Genomic DNA, 18291 nt, shown 5'->3' on the forward strand with positions numbered 1-18291 from the left:
TTGCATTTTTGTTGCGACAGTTTGCAAACTATACATTATGTTTTATGTACTAAGAGAAAATATGTTAATGAAAAGAGCTGCAATATACCAATATAAATATTTGTTGTGTCGTCTTAGTGCTATCTCTAGCATTGCGAGAGTCGTGCAACATTGTTCAAATAAATAGCGGTAGTTGAGTTATGGTTTGCTGCAGCAGAGGGTGTCCGAAGGATAACGTATATACATGGAAGGGTGCAAGAATCAAAATAACATTGTTTTTGTTAAATGTAAACGTCATCTGCACAGTGCATTCTGTTCAATCTTCATTTTACCTTCATTTTTCAATCTTCATTTTACCCAAAAGCTTTTCATAATCATACAGTAGCACCTCGCGAAACCGGACATGTTTGTCCGAAATAAGGAGGTGTCGGGTTTAGAAACAATACAATAAAGTCGCACACAAATACATTTATAGTGCTCCGTGCATTTTAAATGTAAATCATTGCAGTGAAATAACACAAATGTGTTTTGGGTAGGCTACACGTTACATTATATAAAAATATGTACAGTAGGCCTATACAGTTTAAAACGTCTTTTCTTATGACGGGATTGATAAGGGTTAAATTTGGAAAAGGCCTCTGTCACTAGATATTAGAATGCAACTTAATTCAATCGGTATTTGGTGTGGGTGGTCCATGTTGAAACACGCACGATATTTATCTTGTTTTGTTACAAGTTTTCTTAGTAGCAAGTCTAACAGGTTGATCTTGTTCTTGTGTTTGTGCTCCAGGCGCAGATTGCCTTTCTGCAGGGCGAGCGGAAGGGGCAGGAAAACCTAAAGAAGGACCTGGTGCGGAGGATCAAGATGCTGGAATATGCTCTAAAACAGGAGAGGTCTGTGGCTATTCTTTGAGTTAAATGACCCTCACAACTGTTTAGCATAGTCAAAAGTAAAATGATTTATTTCCAACTGATGGTTACACTTTTCAAAGCCCTTGTTCTTGTTTATAGTCTCAACCACACACTCACCATCACCAATTTTGAGCATTAAGTGTTGTGCCATAAATACATACTGCTGTGCAAGTCTTCGACATGTTGCATTTTTCTACTCTTGTGCATTATGAGCATCAACAATTTACTCAAAGCCTACACTCGTATTTTCTACTGTTTATAACAACCTTGACTTGCATAAAGAAGGAAAAACATTGAGTGAAATGACAGTGTGGTATCCGAAGCATAATCAACAAGTACAGAGAAACATCATCTGTAATTGACAAACCCAGGACTGGAAGACCCAAAAAGCTGTCTCACAAGGATTAGCAATACTTGAAGATAATATCCTTAAGGAATAGAAAGAAGACAAGTGTTGAATTGACAACAGAACTGGCAGAAGGCACAGGTGTCGTTGTCTATCCATCAAGTTGAGAACCACTGGGTAAATGTGATGGATTAGCTACTGCAACACTTCATATTAGCTGCTCATGTATACTTTATTTTGAGTTGTTGTGATCACAAGTTTGTGAAGATTCTGATCAATGTGAATTAAAGATTGATAAATGACAAGCTTGGTTTCTTCTAACCCAAACTAAGCTGTATTAATAACAGTCAAAGTTGTTATAATAGTGGAAAACACTAGTGGGAGGCTTTGAGTAACAAGAAAGACGTACTGTATCATTGGTTAATGACGGGCAAACAGGGAGGGACGCTATTAGACTGAGCTCAATATGACCACGCCTCCAGGAATTTTCAATCACATGTGTTCACCACAGTTGCCAAGTCTGCTTATAAGTGGAATTGGACTTGTTTGGACGAAAAGTTGCTTACATTTTTTGAGAGTCGTGGGTTTTGTGATTGACGTGTCAATGTATATGCACGTCTTTAGAATTTTAGAATCCTCCTGTCACCACCAGTTCAACAAAAAAAAAAAATAGAACTACTAAAAAAAAAAAAAAAGGAATTTGTATAAACACCCCCACTCTCCCTCCCTCTGAAATGGATTTGGCTTGTTTTGGGATTGTTTAGAAAGGCAGTGCCTCCTTTTTTTTTTTTCTCTTGACTTGGCAAAACTGGTGTTCTCTGGCAGTGTCACCATGATTTTTTCCCGTCTATAAGCTCCGTGCTAACTCAAAAACGTTTTAAAAAAGGAAGAAGAGCTGGCTAAAGCGTCAGCAAAGTGTTCTAGGATTTACCTAATGTTCAGGTAAGAAATGGGTGTACAACAATTCGTCCCCGACAACAATAATAATATTAACGTGAACTTACATAAATTGCAGAAATTGGTTGTGCCTTCATATGTTTAGAGCCACTTGTACAGTTTACATTCCACTGTTTGGATAATTTATGCATTTCACAAAAAATATCAAACAGCAGAGGGTTTTCAGGCCATTTCTTTAGCAGCTGTAATTTAATTTTTCAATGCTTCGCTGTCTGCTATTTCACATACACGTGAATATCCTTCAAGTAATGTAGACCTATATTTAAATTTCCTTTTTTTATTTACAGCTTAGTAAAAAAAAAAACATATAACATATACCACATTACACATAATCACATATTCTATGATCATATATGGTATAAGGAGATCTGATTGCAATACTTTAAAATGCAGTGGTGCAATACACATTCTGACTCCTTCCATGTCTTCAGTATGTATACATTGCTAATTTATATAGCTATTTCAGTGACCATTGCTGTTTTGTAATTTGGTGTTCTTCCTCTCCCGCCAAACAGCAATGCTAAAAATGAACACACAAATAGGTATGTGGGACATATTCCCTGTGTAGGATGAACGTGTTTTAGAAATGTTACTGGATTCATTAATGAAACTGTGTATCTTGAGAAACAGGGCAAACTGCTGTGTCTTGAGAAGGGGGCCTCTGGCTTGCAGACATGCTGAACTATGTGACCTACTGATTAGGTGACCGGCACCTGGACTGGATTAGGCTGAGAGGACAGTTGAATTATGTACAGATAATTCACACGTGCAACAACAATCGTTTTGATGCAAGGAAGACAAACTAGTGATGTCCCGGTGGAAAAACACATTTAAACATCAAATGATTGTGAGTTTAAAAAAAGGCAAGATACACAAATGATCTCATGAAAGTGGCTATTTAAAAAAACTATAAATATCCAAGCAAAGCTAAACATTTTGCACTCCACATCGAATGCTAAACAAGGTGCTGTCACTCTGCTAAGCAAAGCTGCAACTCCGGGACTGCATAAAACATACCCAAGACGGAACTCTGGCTGAAAACTGACCCAAGAAGAGGAGGCAAGCTGCAAGCGAGTCACCACCACAAGCAACGAGACTGAGGCCCGGCTGGAGGACTATTGTAAAACTCAGAGACTGTTATCAGACAAACCAGTCTGGGTCTGCTGTACACCTAAAGCCACAATATGCAAAAGAAACTGTGCCCTGCTACCTGTGTAGCTAAAGATTCAGCGAAGAGGACAGAGTGGACGGGCGCTGTTGTGGATCCTATACCGAGGACTGAAGACTTTGTAGCAGCTGTTTGTTGATTCTATTGAGAATTGAAAGCTTTGTTGCCGAGTTTGATCCAATGTAGGATTGAAGACTTTGTTGCGGAGAGGAGACCAAAAGTCTAAGCTTCAAGGAACCATTGAATATAATTCCAGTTGCATTTTCCTTTCATTGAACTAAATTAATTAATTGTAACACATTCACATAGAATTGAACTGTTAATTATTTAGTTTGCACAGTTTGCGTGTGAAATAACTTTTAGTGAACTTTATGAAGTAACTATAAGTAATCTACCTCATATTGTATGAAGAATTTCTTTAAAAGTAAACTTGCCATATCCTTAATCTAGATACCATTAATAAGCTTAATGTGATATATTCTAAGATTGTCTGCATTGTTTCAGTCTGAGGCTGTGCTTGTATGTGGGCATGTGTGTGTGAGCAAGCTACTATCTACGTCATAGCTTGCTCAAGTGCTGCTTGTGTGTGAGGAGACAGGCGGTGTCATATTTCAATTGCCTGCTAGCCAGCATGAGTGCAGTGAGAGTTTTGAATTGTTTGTGCTTAGAGACTAAGATTTACTTTCTGACACTTCTGATTTCTGTTTATTATTTGTGTACTTAATAAAATACTACTATTGATTAAACATTCCTTGTGTCTGCGCATGTGTGTGTGTTCATAGTAAATCCTCTATCTTTGTAACACGTCAAATATTAATAAGAGAACTAATCAACCCAGATAAATATTAAATTATCAATTACTGAATTGTTTGTACAAGTAGATAATTATTAGTTTTGCTCAAATCCTTACAAAAAAAGAGCAAGTAGCTATGTATGACATGATTCAAGTAGCAGCTCCCTGCGTTATGAAACGAGTAGGAGAGATAACATAATAGTGAACGGTACAGAGAAGTGGATCGATATCTGTTTTCATTTATTTTTGTGTAATATACCTTCTCACTACCTTACGTAGTTCTGCTTTTTAACTAGTAAAACGTGTGCTTTCACAAAAGGGGTTAAAATGTGTATGCTTTAAAACAGCATACCTTTTTTGTCCTGAATCGAGTGTCCAGCAATGCACCAAAAAGAAAACTTTAAATCCTTTGCAACTAAGTTTCAAGCACTGTGAAACTCTATAAAGTCTTTCAAATGTAAACATCTAACATTATGGACATCCAGCTGTTCATCGTTGTGATGCAGAGCACTCTCCATTGCCTGATGAAGTTTCTATTTATTTATTTTTCTTTTTAAAGCCGCGTTGTTTGTACATGTTGTACAGCTTACAGCGGTTAGCAAACTACAGTTGCACAGACACTGCAGACTGAACAACTCATTTGACCACTGTCGTTATTACACTCCAGCCATGGGTAAATCCATCAGCCAGTTTGCCTGAAAATCTGTCTAACTTTCCCTTCACTGACATAGCTTATTTGTGCTGTTGTACCACTAAGGCAGTATTTATTCATGGTGAGCATGGATTTCACGATTTCCATGAATTAGAACCAGTGCCATGTAAAAATAATATCCAATTCTCTGTGAAAATCTCAATTTCTGAAAGAATACTATTTTTAGCATTTAAAAATCCACTGATTTTTAAATGTTCACTTCACCAGTGGACAACTTGTTATATGAAATCCAGTTGAACTTGCTCACCCTAAATTTATGAAACACATGGCATAGAGGGTTTTAAGAAAGCTTTAATTACAGGACACAGGCAATCACTATATTTAGCTCTTGTTAACGGTGACAGACTTCAGTAAAAATACCTTGAATATTTATTTTTTGCCAAATTGCCCTTTGTCTTTTTTCATTATGAAAGTTTGTCTTTAAATTGGATATTTTACAGTGCGTATGGTGTATTTTAATTTTATTTTACAATTAGTGTATGAATCACCCAGATAACATTGATTTTTGTTGTTTGAATTAACATGTCATCAACATAATAGGCTCTCTGTATTTATTTTTTGTTGTTTTATGAATGTTTAGCGATTGTTTAGTTTTGGAAAAAGTGAGTATTTATTTTCAACAGACTACTTGGGTACACTGCATTGTGTGAAAAAAGTTTCAAGAAATAAAACAAGTGTGCGCAAGCCCACTTTTTTGTTTAAGAAATAAATTGGCAACCGCTGTGTGTAAATGAAGCTTGCAAACGGGAGTTTACAGTAACATATGATCTGTGTTCACAATTTCAACACCCGATTAGCAGGTAGAAAGCAAGTGTTCAAGCCGTTCTATAATTAGTTATAAAGTCAGTCATCATTGTTGTGCGTGCATGTATGTGTGTCAAATGGGAAGGCACTTCTTACTGGTATACATACCGGCGAATACCGCCCCACTTTAATCACTAATATATTGTTATATATATATATATATATAATATATTATTTTTAAACAGCAAGCACCATGCTGTAGCATTATTAACTTATGCACTTTGTACTTGCGAAAAAAGGAATTTGGCAGCCATTTAATATGTAATGGACATAAGTATCGTGATAGTATCGAATATCATGATACTGTGCATGGTACCGTATCCCTAAATGAGGTATCGCAGAACACTACTGCCACTTAGCATTGTGGGCTGTCGCTCTGACTGAGGAAACGACCTCATGAGCATCCAACACAGAGGACACTATTACATATGTCCTTCTATGCAAAGCCATGGCCATGCCCTCTTTAGTGATCAGTTTGATTAACCTGTACCCTGCCGGGATAACCTTTGACTGGATTTTACTGTAACATTTACAGCACTTGAGAATCACCATGGATTGCATCCATCTGTGGTTATTCCAGGATTACCCCTTAAAATAGGTGGTTAATAAAAGCTGTAGCTTTTCCTTGTGGGCTATAAATTAATAAAAATGAGCAAAATCAGAATCCACTCTGGAAATGAATTTCTGTAAAACTTAAACATTCATCTTTTCAGTTCTTCTCTTGCAATCAGAATTAAAAAAAAATATATAGTACAGTAGCTTGCTTATAAGTATAATAATGCATGGCCCCTCAGGTTTAGGAGGGTGGTTATGATATACACAGTGCCTTGCAAAAGTATTCAGACCCCTGACCAATTCTCTCATATTACTGAATTACAAATGGTACATTGAAATTTCGTTCTGTTTGATATTTTATTTTAAAACACTGAAACTCAAAATCAATTATTGTAAGGTGACATTGGTTTTATGTTGGGAAATATTTTTAAGAAAAATAAAAAAACTGAAATATCTTGCTTGCATAAGTATTCAACCCCCACACATTAATATTTGGTAGAGCCACCTTTCGCTGCAATAACAGCTTTAAGTCTTTTGTGGTAAATATGTACCAGCTTTACACACAGTGTCGGAGTGATTTTGGCCCATTCTTCTTGGCAGATTTGCTCCAGGTTGTTCAGGTTGGTTGGACGACGCTTGTGGACCGCAATTTTCAAATAGTGCCACAGATTCTCAATGGGATTGAGATCAGGACTTTGACTGGGCCACTGTAGGACATTCACCTTTTTGTTCTTGAGCCACTCCAATGTTGCTTTGGCCTTGTGCTTGGGATCATTGTCCTGCTGAAAGGTGAATTTCCTCCCAAGCTTCAATTTTTTAGCAGACTGAAGCAGGTTCTCTTGCAGTATTTCCCTGTATTTTGCTCCATCCATTCTTCCTTCAATTTTAACAAGATGCCCAGTCCCTGCTGATGAGAAGCATCCCCACAGCATGATGCTGCCACCACCATACTTCACTGTAGGGATGATGTGTCTTGAGGCATGGGCAGTGTTAGGTTTGCGCCACACATAGCGCTTTGAGTTTTGGCCAAAAAGCTCTATCTTGGTCTCATCTGATCACAAAACCTTTTCCCACATCACAGCTGGGTCACTCTCATGCTTTCTGGCAAACTCCAGACGATCTTTCAGATGGTACTTTTTGAGTAACGGCTTCTTTCTTGCCACCCTTCCATACAGGCCAGTGTTATGCAGAGCTCTTGATATGATTGATTGGTGCACCATTACTCCACTCCCAGCCACTGAACTCTGTAGCTCCTTCAAAGTGATTGTTGGCCTCTCTGTGGCTTCTCTCACAAGTCTCCTTCTTGTTTGAGCGCTGAGTTTTGAGGGACGGCCTTTTCTTGGCAGTGCCTGGGTGGTGTGATGCAGCTTCCACTTCCTGATTATTGATCTAACTGTGCTCACTGGGATATCCAAACACTTGGATATTATTTTGTACCCTTTCCCTAATCTATGCATTTGTATTACTTTATCTCTAACTTCTGTAGAATGCTCTTTGGTCTTCATTTTCCTTCAGATTCACAGCCTGACCAATGATCCTTCAACAGTGGGGTTTTTATCCAGAAAATGTGACAGCAACTTTAATGGTTCACAGGTGGAGGCCAATGGTAAGGTAATTGTGTCCTTGTTAGGGCAATTTCTTTCATCGGTGTAAACTGGGAGCTTCCACAGCACAGGGGTTGAATACTTATGCAAACAAGATATTTCAGTTTTATTATTTTTCTTAAAAATATTTCCCAACATAAAACCAATGTCACCTTACAATAATTGATTTTGAGTTTCAGTGTTTTTTAAAATAAAATATCAAATTTCAATGTACCATTTGTAATTCAGTAATTTGTCAGGGGTCTGAATACTTTTGCAAGGCACTGTATATACTGTGTGTGTGTATATATATATATATATATATATATATATATATATATATATATATATATATATATATATATATATACACACAGTCTAACTTCACTATAATGAGCCCTTCTTATAATGAACCCCCTTTTATCCAAGCAGCAAGAACCTTTTTTTTTTTTTTCCCCCCAATGGAAATTATCCCCCATTAGATTAGATTATCACATTTACAAAATCTACCTGGATAAAATGATCTTGGTAGTGACTGACACTGAAATTTCTCCAGTGTGAATGTGTTATTCTCTCAGTCAAAACAAAGACCTAGCAGGCCAATTTGAAGATGACGCTGATTCATAGATAACCTATTGTAGTGTGAACCGTTGCCATCTTCACACAAACTGCAACCATGGCAACAGGAGTGAGGAGGTAACAAGATTGAAACAGAACAGTTAAAAAAAAAAAAAAAAAAAAAAAAAAAAAATAGATTGTGTAAAATGACACACATTGTTCATGTCTTGTATAATGACATCTAAAATGCAATAAGGCTATGAGAAGTGTTCATCTAAATTGGGCAGCAGTGTGGAGTAGTGGTTAGGGCTCTGAACTCTTGACCAGAGGGTTGTGGGTTCAATCCCTGGTAGGGGACACTGCTGCTGTACCCTTGAGCAAGGTACTTTACCTAGATTGCTCCAGTAAAAACCCAAATGTATAAATGGGTAATTGTATGTAAAAAATAATGTGATATCTTGTAACAATTGTAAGTCACCCTGGATAAGGGTGTCTGCTAAGAAATAAATAATAATAATAAATTGTTTATAATGATACCAGGTTGAATTTTACTTCTGAGATTTTTTGTACTAAAGGGGTCTGAATATGTTTCTTCCTCCTTCATAAAATTATTTCCTAGTTGGCCAGCAATACAGTTATTAAAATCACCGTTCTCAGGGAGAAGAAAAAGAGAAAATGGGGCTAAATGGGCATTAGCATTCAAAGCTGGCAGGTGAATTGAATTATTGTAGTGCCATTATTCCTAAATACCATTCCAGTGCTTAACTGCTTCTGCCAGCAGGTATTTTGGCAGAAACCAGGATGAGGGGGATCATGCCTGTAATATGAATGCATGTGATCATTAGACACAGAAAGCAATCTTTAATGTGGGGTTTGCAAATTGCATTGAATCTGCTTATATTGTTAGTGCAGGAAATTAACCCTTTGATTTTACTTCCCTGTGTTGGACTGACAAGGGGTGGGGTGGTGGTGTGGTGTGGTGTGGTGTGGGGTGGGGTGGGGTGGTGGGGGGGTGGGGTGTAACAGTGGAACGACATCTTTGAACTGTGATTTATGGGAGTAGCGTCCCGAGTTGTTATACTTGAAAATATTGTATTATAGTTGCCAGATGTCACTCACTAATAAACTTATGGGTGCTGCAGTCTCCAGTTGTCACTCATTACGTTGAATTATGGGAGTTGTAGTTCACATCTTGACTTCTTACAATTATAGACCAACATATTTTTGCAGATTGAACCTAATAAACATTGCAGGGCTTGGTGGTTTATACTAGACAGCAGGTTATATCAGTGTATCTATCTGTTTGGAGAGTAGCCGATTACTGTTTTGAATATGTTTGAATATTGGGCTGGAGAGGGAACCGAAAGGAAAAGTCATAATCTGGTGTGACATGAATGGGGGAAATAAAAACACCAACCACTGTAGCGTGCTACAATATTTATTACAGTTTTCACAACCACTGTATAAAAATACAGATGTGTTAGGGTGTATTTTTCATGTTGTGATATCTGTCAAAATTTATGAAAAGTATCTATTCCTTCATTTTTAGTTAGTAAATACTGTACATATTACACTGCATTGACTCGTCAGGTTAAGGCATACAGTCCTACAGACAGTCAGGGAAAGCAGGTTAGCATCCTGGCTTTGCCAAGTTGCCAAGTTTCTACAGGGAGTGTTGCATTGTCTCTGGCGCTCTTGAGGTTTGGGAGTCAAAATTGGATGGGTCTCTTTCTCCTCAACGCCACACCAGATTCTTCTGGCCAGTTGCCTGAACACCGCAGTGCTGGCCTTTGACCTCCAGGAGGCAGTAGGCTATCCTCTGTAGCGCTCTTAGGTGTAAAAAGGAAATAGGCTTGGTTGTAGGATTGTTTGTTTTGGTCAGAATTTTTATAAAGTAATAATTATCTACCTATTATATGTTTATATGTTCACTTTTAGCGTGGGTGAAACTATTCAAAATTCTAAAAGGTATTGACAGGGTATGTCAACCCAGGGGACTTTTTCAACCTGAAAAAAGAAACAAGGACCAGGGGTCACAAGTGAAGATTAGATAAAGGGGCATTCAGAACAGAAAATAGGAGGCACTTTTTTACACCGAGAATTGTGAGGGTCTGGTACCAACTCCCCAGTAATGTTGTTGAAGCTGACACCCTGGGATCTTTCAAGAAGCTGCTTGATGAGATTCTGGGATCAATAAGCTACTAACAACCAAGCGAGCAAGATGGGCCGAAATGGCCTCCTCTCGTTTGTAAACTTTCTTATGTTCTTAGGGTTAACATTATAACAAAACTGGAGCTGCCATTCTCCATGACTGACTGAATTAGCATTTAATAGACACTGAATAAACTTAATATCCTGTTAGGTCCTTGCCTGTTGTCTTATAAAATTGTAATATTTAACAGTTATTTAATTTTACTTTTGGTCTATAGGATAAACTTCATACCTTTTTAAATTGTAGGTGTTTGTACTCCACTGTCCGATACAATTTGCATTGTGAGCTTCGCACATATCTACATGGGGGGGGGGGGGGGTACAAACCTCTACATCTACAAATCGGGAAGCTCTATTAGCAATGGTTTCCCGCTTTTATAAAAGATAATTATCTTTTATAAAACTAATAATGTACATTAGTAATAATACCAGTAATTATGTACTCGGGGTCGTCCTATAAACTGAAACGTAAGGGATCACAAAAATGCTACTGCATAAAAAAACAAGTAGGAAATTAAGAGTCGTGGGTAGCAAAATGCTACCAAATGTACGTTAGGGAGCTGTTGGGGTCAAAAATGGGTAAAATAATTGGGCACTTCAAATTATATTAGAAAATGGATCAGCGATTTCCTTTAACCGGAATATGGTCCCTAATCTGGTAAAAGACCTTGAATGTTATCTTTCAAACTATGTTTAATCTCAGTTTCAAATCAATCTGCTGGAAAATATATAAATACAGTATTCATTTATCTAATTTCTATTTTTTTTCTGCTTGATGAAAGAAAATCTCCGTTCTAGTATACACCCTCTGAAGGTTGTCTTTTGCTGTCCTATACATTTCAATCTACAGTATCTATTTAAAATCAGTATAGCAAATAAAGTTTAAAAAAAAATTGAGAATAGTGCTTGCTGTCAGTGGCAATACGTTAACCACAACAGCAGTATCAACTAGTCTCAGGTTTGAATGACAAGTTATAGAAATCAGGCAACTGGGTGCAGGCTGATTACTTTGAGCAACTTTATTTTAGCATATCATAATATCACAGAATGTATTACTGCCATTCTAATATATAAAATAAAATAAGTTTATTTCTGGCACTATTTTTGACCTGGCATTAAGGTATAATGAAAAAGTGCTGTGTTACCTGTCTGGGGAGGATCATGAGTCCCCTGTTTGCTAAAGACATACTGATAGACATGATGCTGGATTGTTTAGTTGGCAGAAACAGCCTTTGGCTGTGAGACGTCATACCAGATGAAGGGTGAAACGACATTGCTTAACCTCTAGGATGTCTACTGATGTTTTCTCTTGCTTAGCAACTGTGGTTTGTATTTGGATCATTTAAAAAGAACCAGTCTGTTGAACTCCCAAGCAGAGAGAGATTATGTAGATATAGGCCGGGCATAATATTTTATGTCAGGATTGTCATAAATAATTTTAATCTAATATAGATTCAGGCAATAAGCTGCCAATTCCTCTTGCTCTAACAAACTAATGAAACAATTACTATGCATTTGTATTTTTGTATTATAGCCATTTAGAAATTGTTTAACGGTCGGTTTAATACGTTATTATTTTAATTAATTTTTTTAAGCATGCTTTTCTGCTAGCCAAGATAATGGAGGCACCCTGAGGCTGAAAGGTGTCTCGAGGGACAGAAATCCATTCAGTTGTTACTATTTCTTGCAATTGGTGCAGAGAGGTAGGCAGTGAAATCTTCGTTCACATGTATCCCTACTCTACTTGCTCGATTTGATTGAGATCCTCAAATCATTAACGCATTATTTTGACATGGTGTATGGGGACATTATCCTTGGGATGACTTATGACATTCAGTAACAAAAGTTATTGAGAGCTCGATTATCATGAGATGTACAGAGGAACAGTATTTACAGCCATACGTTTCACTTACAGTGCATGTACGTGAAAATAGGCCATGGTGAGCTACTTTTTCACAATACTGTATTTTGCAGGTTTATTTTGGGGAAGAAAAAAAAAAAAACTAAGTGTGACATACTCTATTATGTATTCAAAACCATTTCGTGAGCAGTGGTTATTTTAGCATAAATTATTAGTTAGAATGCATCATGTACTGTGTTAATGTTACCTACTGTAATGAAGTGTTACATAAAACTGTTATTCTTAATATTAATTTGGTTACTTCTCATCTTTTCTAGATCGAAATACCATAAATTAAAGTATGGAACAGAGTTAAATCAAGGTGATATGAAACCGCCAAGTTATGACTCTGGTAAGACTTTTAGTTATTATTTTTTTATATCTATATAAACTTCCATTTCACCAGCTCCATGTGAAGTCAAGCTGTCTGTCCACCCATCTTTATGTTGATTTTACATGTTTACTGTCTACATCTCTAGTAAACGCCACGACAGAAGTAAATTTTAAGCACATTAAAAAATATTTTGTTTGAGTAATTGTATAGTCTCTACAACGTGGGAGAGTCTGTTTAACACAGTGCCTTCAATATAACATAACCCTTATGTACTAAGGGCAGTACTTGCATCACGCTAATCTGGCATTGAGTTTGACACAATAGTCATGTTCATGCAAGTTAGTAAACAAATGTGCTTGTTTCTGAATTGTGTTGCCAGTCTGGAGAAGTAATCATACTCTGGTCAGAATTCTTTTAGAAGTGTATTTTTTTACATACTGAAAAACTGAACTGCATCAAATCTAAACCTAATTAAATGCTGTAAATAGGTGCTGTAATCTGTGGCAGGTATTCTGAATATTTGTTTTTTTAATACCCTTTTTTATTAGTTTGTCTTTTTAGATATTGAAATGTCAGTTACAATTAAAAATGCAGTGCTGGGTGGCGAGGGTGCAATACAAGAACAAAATGACCTTTACAGCTAAAGAGGGATTTAGGTTGAGTTGAAGAGAAATGAAAATATACATCATATATTCATATTTTTGCTAAAAAGGATTCAATGTTAATGAATTTATTCATAATACTGTGTTCAGAATTATCGGTCCAAATTAATTTTAAGCAATAGAAACAGAAAATAGAAAGTATTTTATTTATTACTATAATTTGGTATTATAGTCGAATATAATACTGTGGTTTAATGTTAAAAGTCCACTTTAGTATTTTCTTAAAAGAAAAAAGACAGGTGGAGGCACCAAATAGGCAATTTGCCAAACTATGATTCTGTTTCATTGATAATGTAAAAAAAAAAAAAAAAAAGTCAGTTCCCTTATTTTTTAATTCAGACCGAACGCAAACAGCGAGTGAAGTTAAATTGATTTAATTATGAGGAAACTATTTGCAAAACAGTTTATAACTTACCTCAACAGTTCAGGGCTACTGTTTTTATACGGTTTCTTACGGAGATACACAACACCTTGTTTTTTTCAGCACTGACTGTATAACTCCAGTAGCATTCAAAATAGCAGATTGAATAATACATTACACTGTTTTCCCCATTGCTGAAACATAGTTTTGTGGCTGGTTTCAGCTTGGCCGTTTATGGCCCTTGCCTCACTAGTAATCTTGTGCTTTTCTTCCAGATGAGGGGAATGAGAATGAGGTTCAAGCCCCACAGAACAGCCAGCTAACATGGAAACTGGGGCGCCAGCTACTGAGACAGTAAGTGATGTACCACACTTTTTTTTTTATAGTGCTCTTTTTACATTGTCTTTTTCAGATAAACTGCTTAGAGATTTTGTACTGTATCATTGAAATATATTGCCAACCCTCAACAACATTTTCCTTAACATGTTCATTTAATTCCATTGACTATAATGTGTGATCCTTTAGCTTTACACAATTAAACGTCAAACAGTGTTAGCTAGCATGATAGTACATTACTGGTGACAAAATTTGGCATCACACAGTACTTCATACTTTGAGGTGTCGTGAGTCATTTATACGCAGCAGCTGAATATTCAATTACTTCCGGATTGGGTAGAAAATTAACAACCGCAAAGTCTGTGCGCAGTGAAGTACCTCGGTTTTGAGGTGACTGATGATGGAATAGTAAAACAATATAACAAGACCTTGTTTTTCTCCATGGATATTGTGAAGCAAAGCACCACTAAGTCAGAGTAAGTTATTGCTTTTCGTATGTAAATATCTTTTAATGTCATTATATGTATATATGTTTGATATTGCAATTGTGTTATTATTTTTTTCTGTGTTTTGGAAGACTTCGATACTATCAATATCGAAATACATGCACGATATCGACATACAAATTTCATATTGTTGCACACCACTACTAAAAACCCTGGTTCTCTGACAATATATCACAAGTTTCTAAATAATATTAAGACTTTTTTCTCAAGTCTCTGTGAACTGATGAAGCGACAGTATGGCAGGCAGTCTGAAGTGAGCAAGGTTGCCTGTCGCTCGTTCTCCTCTGTGCATAATGACATAATGATTACTAAGAATTTTTCGAAAAGGATATGCTATTCACTAAAGTTTTCGTCTGATGGCATCTAAAGCTGTCTTATTAAATGCTTACAGTATTATGTTTTTTTAATGTGTGTAGATGCATTGATAAATTTGCATATTACCATATATTCATATTCACAGATGTTTAGCTTTCAACTCAAAATAGTTATACAGTGTCAACATCCAAGTACATTTAATAATTTGTGAATTTAGTACAAATGAAAGGTGAGGGACAATGACAGTGACTACAGTAACACATGGAAGAAGCGGGCACAATGAGAGCTTCTCTTCCCAGCTCTGCAAATTCACCTCAATCCTATAGTAATACTCAAAGATATGAATAATGTATCATTATTTGACAAACGTTATGACTAGAAGTCTAGAAGACATTAAGAGTAGTTTCTTCTAGTATTGGTACATTTTACTATGACTTTTGTAGTTATAATAAGTTAAGCGCCTTAATCCTGAGCTGAACACACAATGCCATTCACTTCAGGGGCATATTATGTGTTGGGCAAAATGGAGATCACCAAACTCATTTAATATGAGACTTGTCGTATTTAAACCCAGCCCGTGAGTTGTGAAAAGCTATTGAATTAAACTGATGTCCCGTCACAAAGTATAAGCACATAGTGTATTTGATTTGAAGACCTTGATATATTAAATACTTCTTAACACAGTTTATATATTTTCTTCTTTTTGACTTTCCAAGAACTGACATTAAAATAAACAGATTTAAACTAGGTTTGAATTGTATGCTGTTTCAAACCGCGCATGTCATACCAACTAAAATTTATTTATTTTTTATTTTTTTTGACTGAGCTCTTGTGTCGCCTACAGACAATGAGCCATGTCATCTGAAATTAAATTAGAAGGATTTCTTAAGACATGATTCCAGTGTGCTTTGAAGTGGCCCGTTGAGAGTGCCATGCCATTTAAAATAAAATGAGTCATGTTTTTCACAGCGCAGCCGCTGACATCAAGCTGTCCAAATGACAATCTGTTCTCACTTTCCGCTTCCCAGAAATGATTCCCTTCGTAAAGCGATAGGCATTCAGTTTAAAACAGAAAAAAACTAGCATGGGATTCCTTCTATTAAATATGCTGTGACTTTAAATGTAGTCAGCTAGAGATTTGCTGATCCTATATGGGTTGGTTTTTGAAATGTGGTAAAAAAATAGTTTGAGCAGCCTTGTAGAATTACACTATTGTAGACAGTAATTGCAAATACCATTGAAAACGTATTTGGACAACTGCAGGTAAAAACCCTTTGAGGGGTTATGTTAATGATCTAATCAGTGGAGGATCTGAACACAAGAGCATCAAGCAATAGCACAACTAATAAGAGATAGCCCATTCGGAACTTACAAAAGAACACCAGAAAAATATTGCTCACTTAAGACCTCGCATTATCTACGATTCTTTTATTTCCCTCATTTACCAACTTTTCTCATTCTAACATCTTTAATGTTATTTATGTGTACTTTTTTTTTTCATTCTTACCTACATGACTATGCAAACTTAATGTCCCATCCCTGGATAATTAACCTTTCACACTAAAAACAATACAAATACAGTGGAAACAGGTTCCTATTGGAACAGGGTTTTATATATATTGTAACACAGCAGGGAGGGGGTTAATCCTCCCTGCATGGGAAAAAAACATGTGTGAATGCACATTTGTTTAGTTTAATTGTTTTGCTTTATTGTTTAATTTAGTTTGTTAATTGTTTTATTGTTAATTATCCCCTGCACCTGGTAGCTATTGTTAAATTAAAACCAGGTGCAGGGTATTAAAGGAGGGAAGTCATTTTGCTAGAGGCTGCTGAGGAGAAGGAGTCAGAAGAGGTGCTCTGTCTCCGAGTAGCCAAAGTGAATAAAAAGTAAGTGTGGTATTAAACCTGTGTTTTGTGTAAGGACGGGGAAACAGCTTAGCTGTCCCGTGTTAGACAGGGTGTTCCTGGAAGTTTTAGTTAGCGCTCCAAAAGAGCTAGGTGTTTATTTTGTGTTGTTTTGTTTTGTGTTCATTATTAAAAATAGCGCGTAACCGCGTAAAAATTCAATTCTGGTGTCCTGGGTCTGGTTTTAAAGGGGCAACAAACCCGAGTGAGTTGCGAATCGATTACTATATATATATCTCAAGCATCAAAAGAAACTTATCACTGTTATAAGACATTTATTTTCGAAAAAAATAAGGTATATAAATGATGGCCATTGACAATGTTTTTGGTTTCTTTTTAATCACTTGATTATTCATCCTTGACCATGACATGCTTGAGCGACTGTGACTGAAAGATATGCACTTAATCACCTAATTAGTGAGACAGTTAATTGGACACTGGATATGGAGTGATTTCAGCTGTTGAATTGCAAGCTTGAATAAAAGCAATAAAGAAAATCACAGAAAAAAAAACAATATGCCACATCTGTCAAAAGAGCAGCGCCTTTGTGCAATCGGCATGTTGGAGGCGGGATTAGGGCAGCATACTGTGGCTCACCATCTTGGGTGCTCACAGCCAGCAATTTCAAACCTGGCAAGACGGTATAACCAGACACACTCTGTCAATGACAGGCCACAAACTGGGAGACCAAGAGTCACAACACCTGCCCAAGATCATTTTGCAGCATCTTCGTGATGTGAGTTGTTAATCAGCACAATAAAAAGTCACTGCACCGGCTCTAAAACAGAGTTTGTCATTTTTCGATCACATCTAGTGAATTTTATCCAAATATAAGTGATAAGTTTCTTTTGATGCTCAGTGTGTATGTATGTATGTATGTATGTATGTATATATGTATGTATGTATGTATGTGTGTGTTTATTTGTGTTCTTGTAAGGTTGAAGTAGATTTAGATAATAGAAGATTTACACCCTAAAGTAGTTTATACATCTTTCTACATGGCTTTTTCTTAAATATTATTTGTAATATACCAAGGTAGTAATTTACATAGATGATAATTCCAGAGAATAACATTTAGAAGTGTATATGGTTCAAATGTGTTAAAATTAAAGGTTTTGTTTTTCCTTTAGGTTGGTTTGTAATTTAGCTTAGCTCAGCCAATGTGTACGTAGTCATTCACCTGGTAAAAAAGAAAGTAAAACAATCAGAGGAGATTGTCAGTCAATAAACTGGCAGCACCTGTCAGCTGTAACTCCAGTGTACTTACTGTACAGTGCAGAGCCTATGGGGGTTGTGCTATTCAGTCTTAGCTTGTGCATTGTTGTAAGCTCTAGATAAATATGTGTCTATTTGGGATCCTGACCTATCTGTTTAGACTCTATAAGCTGTAAGGG

At 36.4% G+C, this 18291-nt stretch overlaps 1 protein-coding gene across 1 annotated transcript in view; it reads left to right on the forward strand.

Moving 5' to 3' along the window:
* Positions 1–18291, forward strand: part of LOC117411037 (striatin) — a 112461-nt gene that overhangs the window by 58970 nt on the left and 35200 nt on the right. The window contains exons 2-4 of the mRNA XM_034018060.3: positions 770–873; positions 12757–12830; positions 14111–14189. Of these exons, the coding sequence (XP_033873951.1) occupies positions 770–873; positions 12757–12830; positions 14111–14189 (257 nt within the window). The remainder of the gene's footprint in view (positions 1–769; positions 874–12756; positions 12831–14110; positions 14190–18291) is intronic.

Source organism: Acipenser ruthenus, chromosome 6, assembly GCF_902713425.1.
Source record: "Acipenser ruthenus chromosome 6, fAciRut3.2 maternal haplotype, whole genome shotgun sequence".
NCBI lineage: Eukaryota > Metazoa > Chordata > Actinopteri > Acipenseriformes > Acipenseridae > Acipenser > Acipenser ruthenus.